The sequence below is a fragment of the Buceros rhinoceros genome, unplaced genomic scaffold (assembly GCF_000710305.1).
Source record: "Buceros rhinoceros silvestris isolate BGI_N320 unplaced genomic scaffold, ASM71030v1 scaffold15161, whole genome shotgun sequence".
Taxonomy (NCBI): domain Eukaryota; kingdom Metazoa; phylum Chordata; class Aves; order Bucerotiformes; family Bucerotidae; genus Buceros; species Buceros rhinoceros.
The window spans coordinates 14330-22958 of NW_010394951.1; the positions used below are offsets into that span (position 1 = coordinate 14330).

Genomic DNA, 8629 nt, shown 5'->3' on the forward strand with positions numbered 1-8629 from the left:
AAATGTCATGTATGTTAATAAAATTGTCGTTGCAGCCATGTCAGAGATTTTTACACAATTTTTTTATTTGATGGTGCTGATTGATGAGATTTCCCCCCCACACCCTCAAAACATTTTTGAGAGTAGACCTTTACCATACCATCATACAGTTGGGACATGGGTCCAAAAAGCAAGCAGAGGCAAATTTCTTGCTCTGACCTGCATTAGCCTCCCATTTCTCAGGCAAATCAGACAGATTGTTTGATGGTTGTTGCTTGCTTTTTGCTCTTTCTCTTTAGGGATTTTCAGTGACTTCCATTTTCCTGATACAGAACAGGAAAACTTCTGAAACTTAACTTTTGCAGGATGATGAAGCCCTATTACTTCCAGCTCTACTTAAAATTGAAAACTGTTAGGTCTATTGGCAAGGCACAATGGATCTAAAAGCATTTTTGGCAAGGGGATGTTTGCTTTTTACCTGAAGGAAAATAACTAGCAAGTCCATCTACTCCGGGGTATAGTGTATTTTATGAATGGTTAGATTCAGATGAGCTTGAACCATACTCCTAGGCTTCCTAGGAGTCTTTTTCCCTAAATATTTAATTTCTTCTGCCAGTTAAAATCCCAGCCTGAAAAACTATCTGTAACATGGAAAAAATTGTGTTATCTCTTTACTCCAGTTTTGTGAGTTGTTTCATTGTTGTTGGCTTGGGGGTTTTTTTCTCTCCTTTCTCCAGGTTTACTGTTTATCTTGTCTAGATTTGTGATTTCAGGTATCTACACACTGAAATCTGAGGTCATGTGACTTTCAAGGCAATTGTATATAACCTGGGATATTGTGAAGATACTGCTGCAGATCTCCTTTCGTAGCTGATATAGAGGATGATTGCAGAACTCGTTCTTGTCCAGCTACATCTGGTACATGATATCGCAGAAGGGCTGTAGAAACTAGTAGGGGCTTTCAGCTGTTTGTTCTTGGATTTCCTACCTCTTTCTTCCTGTATAACTGCAGGACTCGAGTGAAAAATGCATATCTAAGTGGTGGGTCTGGTTTTGTTTGTGCACTCTGGCTTTGCCCTGATCTTGAACTGTGACAAGCCCTGAGTGTACATTGTCCTTTTTCACTTCTCACACTTTGAAGGACGGATCATGCTTATGTATCCAAGCTTACGGGCAGTCCCCAGTCTGGCCATCAGGTGATTAGAACTGGAGAAACATCTTCCATGGCATCCTTGCAGCCCCAGTCATCTGTGAGTGGGTATACGGCAAAACTGTTTGCTGCAGCTGCTTACTATCCACCAAGGCAAATGTTTGTGTGAAATTGTGTAGTTTTAAACTGAGTTGATAAAAGTTCTCAGCTAGACAGATCTGCTACAGTCAGTGGTCACTGATGTGTGAAAATAAAACCATAAAGCTGAATTTGCAGAACTGATAGATAAGAAGAGAAGAAACAAATGAAGAAATTTGTTCTCTTGTAGGCATGAGACTGTTAAACTTCACAAACAGTTACTAAATGGACATCTTCAGGAGTGTTCAAACATAACTGAGAGAACAGTTGTAGAACAATGTGACAGAGGGTTACTTAAACATTGCCACTATAATGTTAGTTCTTCTTGCTCACTGTAGGCAAGAGCTAACTGCAGCTTTCTGATTGCTGTCAGTTAGAATCCTGCTAGTACAAGAAGGAGGACTCTTGAGCAAGGAAGTCTCCTGAAATACGGGATTCAAGTGCTCATCTAGACATCCAGTGTCAGTCACCTCAGACACAGTAGTATGTCCAACACACCTGTCTGGGGCTGGCAGCTGTGATATGGGACCTATAGCACACCTGCACCCTTCCAGAGCGATAGCTGGGGGCCAGCAGTTGTGTAAATAAGACCTTAACCCAGCTAAACTGTTACTGTCTATGTTGAAGGATCCAAATTCCTCCTGAAATGTCTTTCTAGTCACTTTATGAGGACCATTAGTTTCTCTGGGCTTTCAGTTTTCCATGGAAATAATGTACTTGAAACAAATGCAGTGAGATACAAACTCATTGTTTATATGATACAACCAGAGAACAAAACACCAATGCTGAATGAACAGCCTTTGTCCATTCATGAGGATATGAAAAGTGCTCTTTACCACATACACACCAAATACCTTAACTTCTACTGAAGAATGTATCAACTTGTTACCAAGGGTGAAATGGTGCAAATACATCAGGAAAAGTAATATATCTATAGTGTCAGGACACACTTTAATCTATTTTCATGTAACTGTACTGCATTCTGTTATTATTGTTATTATCATCAGACCATAACTTCTTGGCTGTAGCACAGCTCACTGTATATCCGAAGGGAAAAGAAAAGGAAATCTCCTAGGAGAGTGGTTTCATTTGGGGAGATGGGGAGGGTTCTGGCTTCTTTAACCAAATTATGCATGTCTTTTAAGCTGTTTGCTGACCTGCCAGATCAGTCATTTAAACACCTTTGTCATGCTGTGGTCTGAAGTAATTGTTTTAAATACCTGCACTGTAATGTGGCTGTCTTAGAAATTCATGTCCTTGAAAATTTGGGAAATAAAAGCATGCAAGTCTTAAGGCAGGAACAGAAAGCAACTACTGTTCTGGTGCTTAACAGCAGAGCTAACTGTTTGTAGGCAGCATGTCATATGCTTCATTTCTGAAAACCAAACTTCCCAAGCACATCCCTCTACAACAACTAACATATTAGTGATGCTGTTTGGCTTTGAACAACATACTGTATTTTTTTTTTAACCTGAGGACACTTGTTATAAAAGTTGCACTTGAGAATACAGTGCTTCTTCCTCGTAAGCAAATCTCAGGCTGTCACTAATGCTATCTGCATTAAATAAACATATTACACCATTCTTCCATTAAAAAGGAATTGCCAGGTATGCATATAAATGTAAACATGTTTAATTTTTATGTCAAACTGTCTGTTACAGTAGACCCCAGATATTCTTACTTACTTTACATAAGCATTTTTCCCCATCTCTAACTTGGCTGTTAAGCTGAATTGTATTTTTGCATCATTTTTATATCCTTTATTAAGCAGTATCAAGTTTTCTCCTGTAAGGCTGTGTGGACAGGTCTGTTAGAGATAGGCAAAATTAATACTTTTAGATCAGGAAGGATCTTAACTCGGGCTTTGCTGTGCTACCGTGGCTCCTTCAGTATTTTAACCCAAGATCTGAGTTCCTTTTACTGAAGGAGAGAATAAACCAAAATGTGTTTTATGTGAGTATGCTTATTTCATTGTAACCCCCTTCACCTGAAAATATAATTGAAACATTCCTGAGCTGTGATTTTGCTTTTATCTAGTTTCATAGGGGAAAAGGAAGAAGTCTTGTGCACCTTTTCTCCCAGTTCCTTCTTGCATGCAACCAGAACTGGAGAAACTTCTATAATCAATTGACAAAACTTGTTACCCATAGAGTAAGCAAATGAAAAATGGTCCATCTTCGTTTTTATGAAGACAAAGGTAGTTGGGTAGAGGTAGTGCAGAGTGGGGAGGGGTGTACCTCCCTTGGTAGAATTCCAATCCAGACAGCTTCTTTTAGGGGAAAGAAATATTACTAAGTGAACACTCATATTCTAAATATTAAAATACTACCTTGCAGTTTCATTTCTACCAAGCAGTGAGTGGCACTTACCAAAACTGTGTGGTGCTTAAGCTGATCTGATTTAACAATTGGTCAAGTTGCAGTTCTGTGAAAGAACCGATTTAGACTGTTGTGTGAATATTCCTCACCACTGAACCATCTATATCAGAATCTTAAAATATGCAGAAGCAGTTGAATAGTGAAATATGTCAGTAGATCTGGTTACTTGTGCCCAGTTTGTTTGGGGCTTATGATACCCCTTATACCTCCCTGACTGCTCACTTAATTGTATTGCAGTTGTCAGCATAGAGTGGTTTCCTACTGTTTTGGGCTCTGGAATTGAATGAACAAAACACACTTCAGTTCTTTGCTGGAAGTGGCTGCGTAGATTCATGGATATTTTGCTAGCATAGTCACAGGCCACAGATAAACCACCTTCAGACCTCATTGATCTAAGGATTGCAGTGGGAACATTTTGAAAAGGCGTGATGGGATGGAATGGGAAAAATGGAATGGGAACTCCCTGTGACTCTGAAAGATGCTGAGGAAGGAACAGACAGACAAAGAAATGAGGTGGAAATTCCAGGCAGTATTTGTGCTGGAAGAGTGAATATAAACTTGTGCTGTAACATGGAACAGCAAGATGGAAAGCCGAGGTTAGTGTAAACCCACATACAGAATTGTCATTGCTTTGTGTTAGAAAACCTTACGTGTCAAGAGTTGTAGGGTGGCTACAGGTCCTTGCCTCCTTCCTAATAATATCAGAACTTTAATTGTTTTTTCTTTCTGTAAATTGAAAGCCTCAAATGGAGCAGGGAATTCCCTGGTGCCCACCTGTCAATGACAGGTTAGAATTAGTCAGGGCATATAGCTGACACCTTCACTTGCCCTCTGGGGAAGGTCAAGTCTTGAAAGCTCATGGAGGATGGGAGGAAGGCAAGTCCATGTCTTGGCAGTTGAAAATGTGCTCAAGCTGGAAACCCCACGATCATGCAATTTTCACCAAGTACAAGTGGCAGGGTTTTTTGTATTGGAGTCAAGGAAGACATTAGATGGTTCCAGTTGTAAAGCTCAAAAAAACAAGTAGCTCTGAAGTAAGTGGAAGTACCATTCACACAATGGCCGAGGAAAAGCTGTATATCTAGCAGGAACATAACTGAAATGGTCTATGTAAGTATTTAAAACACCTCAAAGAACTATTGCGATTTCTGAATTTCATATTGGCATTTTATATTTGACAAGGTGACATTGTGTAAGAAATGTATTGTAAAACACTGCTGTACTGTAGGAAAATGATTGAATGTAAATATTTCAAGATGTGGACCGCTGTTCAAATGTTATCATAAATCTTTGCCATTGTTTTAGGGGATAATTCTTCATGCATATTTGAGTTGAATTGATAGAACCATCCCCTGGAAGGGTAATCTGCTTGTTATTGCCTTACTACCACTAATAGTTTAATTTTGGCTTTTCAGGTATTCACCTCCACCTGTGCATTATATGTGATGATTTATTCTTTTTTTCATAACTAGCAGAGAAAAGTTCTGACTTTTGTTTCCATATTAACACATTATTTAATAGCTTTGTACTTTATTGAAATGAGCTTGCAAAGCACCACAAGAATGTCTTTTTGCATCCTAATACTTTCTTTTTTTTTTTTTTACTTCTTGCAGGTTTGGTAGGTTTACAGTAGCTGCACTTCAGTCCAAAGTAGAACAAAGTGAACGTGAAATGAACCGACTAAAAAAGGCACTTGAAAGAAGTGATAAATACATAGAAGAAATGGAGTGTCAGCTTTTACAGCTGAAAAATGCAGGCGAAGGAACCCAGACGGTGAGTGCTTTTAGTGAGAGAGCGCTTTCCACAGATTCTAAAGGAACTGGGAGCAGTGAAGATAGCACATGTTTGAAAACCCAAGTTGAAGAGAAAAAAGCATTGAGTACCAGTCAAAGTCCTGACAGTCTTGAACAGCTGACAAGTGGTGGAACTTGTTTAAGCTCTTCTAGTCAAGATGGTTCAAATGGCTCAAATATCCAATGTCCCCCAAAGAAAGAACTGTTTTCAGGATGTCATGGGGTTCTCCTGGATGAAAATCCTACAAATATGAATACCTGCTTGGAAGAGCAATGGAATAAAATTGAGGAATGTAGCCCATACAAAGATGAAGAACTTTATGATCTTCCACCACCGTGCACTCCTTTCTTGTCTCTCAGTCGACTTCAGTTGAACACTCCTGATGGAAAAGAAAATGCAAGGAAACCATCAGCATTTCTGAGAAAACTGAAATTTGAGTTTTGTGACACTTCAGATGACGGCAGCAAAGATTCTCCAGAACACAGCATGAGCAGCTGTAATGGTGAAAAGAAGCTAAACTGTTTTACCCCAGGAAAATCAGGTTTTTGGGGCACCTGCCCAACAAATTTCACTGAGAACTTAGATTTTGATGAATCGGAGCAAAATTCAGTAGCTGGTCACTCAGATGAGGCATCAACAAAGTCCAGTGATAAAACAAGTTCTTGCTTACCTAAAAGGTTACATACTCTCTGCTCTTCTGAAATGAACCGCACAAGAACCTCCAGTGAGGCATCTATGGATGCTGCCTACCTCGATAAAATTTCAGAGTTGGACTCAATGATGTCCGAATCGGACAACAGCAAGAGTCCGTGCTATAATTTCAAGTCCTCCGATCTTGATAATTCTTCAAAGTCAACAGAGTGCTCTAAGCTTCTGAATGAAACCGAGAAGAAACTGGAAGAGATGAATGAGGAAAAACGTATGAAGTGTCCGGAGACAAATGACCTAGCAGTTGACAGAACTGGCTGGAAACCTGCTGTGTTTTCCATGCTATCCCCATCTGAGCAAGATATGAATGACCACTTTCCGCTGTTTACAGGTGAAAACATAGTGACTAGTGATACCAAACCTCCAAACTGTTTATTTCAAAGAGACTTTTCCCAGAGTTTACTATTCAGTAACTCGCAAAGGTTGTTTGAGGAACAAAAGTTCGGTTCCTGCTTTTTAAAGATGCCATCTGACCTGCACAATCAGCCTAGTCCTCCCTGGGTGTCTTCCTTTATAGCCGAAAAGAAAAACAAAAATGTCAGTCAGTCAACCAAGAGGAAAATTCAAAGCAGCCTTTCCAGTGCTAGTCCATCAAAAACCACCAAAAACTGACTCTGCTTAGAAATCGAACGTGACTCAAAGACTTCAACCTGCAAATGTTTAATATTTACAGGTGAACTTAATTTTTAATGACTTCCATGCAATCTGATCCTGTCTTTTTCAGCTGTGTGAAAACTGAACATTCTCTTGCCCATTGCAAGCTCTTTCCTAGGGAAGAACCATTCCAGGTTCTTTTCTGTGGCTGGGCATTTTGTTTACTTGGGAGTTTTCGGGTTTTGGGTGGGTTGGGGTTTTTTTATGTTTTCAGGTTACATGATCTTCCAGTTGTGAGCACAGTGAGTGGCTCCTTTGAACAGGATGGTTTTGCGTGGTCTTGTCAAATAAGTCATTTATGTAAGAATTTGTTTTAAAGGTTACACCTCCCGTTCTTAAAGATTACATCTTGTGCGTGTAAGGCAGCTGCTAGCTATATATCCTATGGATTCATGAAATTGCTGTAAAACAATGTCAGTTTTGCCATAAAACTTTTCCTCCCAGAGGAAATGTTGCTGCTTGGACTATTTCATAGCACAGTACTGTACTGAAACTCTTATTTTCCAGTGGGGGTAAGGTAGCAGCCTCTTTCTTTTCAGGGTTACAGCACTTCAGTTAGAAAACATCTCCTCTTTAACACTGCAAACACGGCTTGTATTTTTTTGAAGTTAAGCACAATTTTTAATTTAGTTCCCCAAAAGCATTGTTATTCTAAATGTGTTCAGTATGCCTGTATAGACCATAAAAATGGGTTTGTATGCTAATGACTTGTTTACCTAATGTGCACTGAACATTTTACATTAATACTGTACCATTTTACATTAATACTGCATGCTTTTCTATGTGAATTGAATAAAACATGTTATAAGCACTGTAATCCTTGATGTTGCCTCAAATACTGAATTAGCAGAAAGAGAATGGGGGAAACTTTTCTTTGTAATTTGGAAAATACCTAAGTTCTGTAAAATATAAACGCGAGCTTATTCACCAAAAAAAACCATCTCCCTTCCTCCTCCTTGTTAGACATATTACCATTCTAGTGTCAGCATCGATACAGTTGATGGAAATGGCTTTCGGCCTCTCTGGAGGTGACTCTTCCATAAAGTATTGCACAGGTCAACATAATGTGATGGCCTACTACAGGCAGGAGACCTGATTAAGCAGCAGAGCAAAATTGGTTTCTTTGCATTATTGTGTTTAAGTTTGTTTGAGTTTTTTTTTTAAGGGCATATTTAATGGCAAGATACAGGTTTTTCTTTCTGTGTAGGACTCTGACATCATTTCTTACAAACAGACGACCTCACTTCATCAGTACCTCTGATATGCAAAATCTATACGCTGCCTTTTGTCCCTTGCAAAAGGGCAATAGCTACTTGGAAAATTTCAGTAGACGGGCTCATCTTTTGTAAAGCGAAGCCCTCTAAAGGGGTTTGATCTACCTTTCACATCGTGATGTGTGCATGCATTCGTACAATTGTTGTGTTCAGTCTAAACCGGTACTTTCCTTTCTGGTGAAACGACTTTACATAGATGCAAGGACTCTTTCACAGTGACAGACAGGGTGGCATTATGCTTTCATATACTGCTTTGAGTATCCCACCCAAATCTTCACAGAAAAGGCCAGTTACTCCGTTTAAACTTACATTTTCCAGAAATGAGGCAGCTGATAAAACCAACTGGACGTGACATGCTGCTTGATTTGACTCATTTGATTAAGTCTAAAAATGCCACCTTGCTTTAACTCCTTGGGGCAAGAGGGGGCTGTCTCAAACACATCTCTAACACTTTCTTAAAGCATCCTGATACTGCAAAACAATCACAGACATGCACTAAGTAAGTGTTATGGTCATTGTTTTCTTTCATTTTGGCTTGAGGGGTGGGGAGGCAT

The 8629-nt window shown here is 39.4% G+C and overlaps 1 protein-coding gene across 1 annotated transcript in view; it reads left to right on the forward strand.

The window, feature by feature from the left end:
- The window catches only part of RNF219 (ring finger protein 219), a gene marked incomplete at its 5' end in the record, with an annotated part of 16868 nt that extends 9939 nt beyond the window's left edge, over positions 1-6929 (forward strand). Inside the window, one exon of the mRNA XM_010145393.1 lies at positions 5259-6929. Coding sequence (XP_010143695.1) covers positions 5259-6759 — 1501 coding nt within the window. The remainder of the gene's footprint in view (positions 1-5258) is intronic.
- Between the last annotated feature and the right edge of the window lie 1700 nt (positions 6930-8629).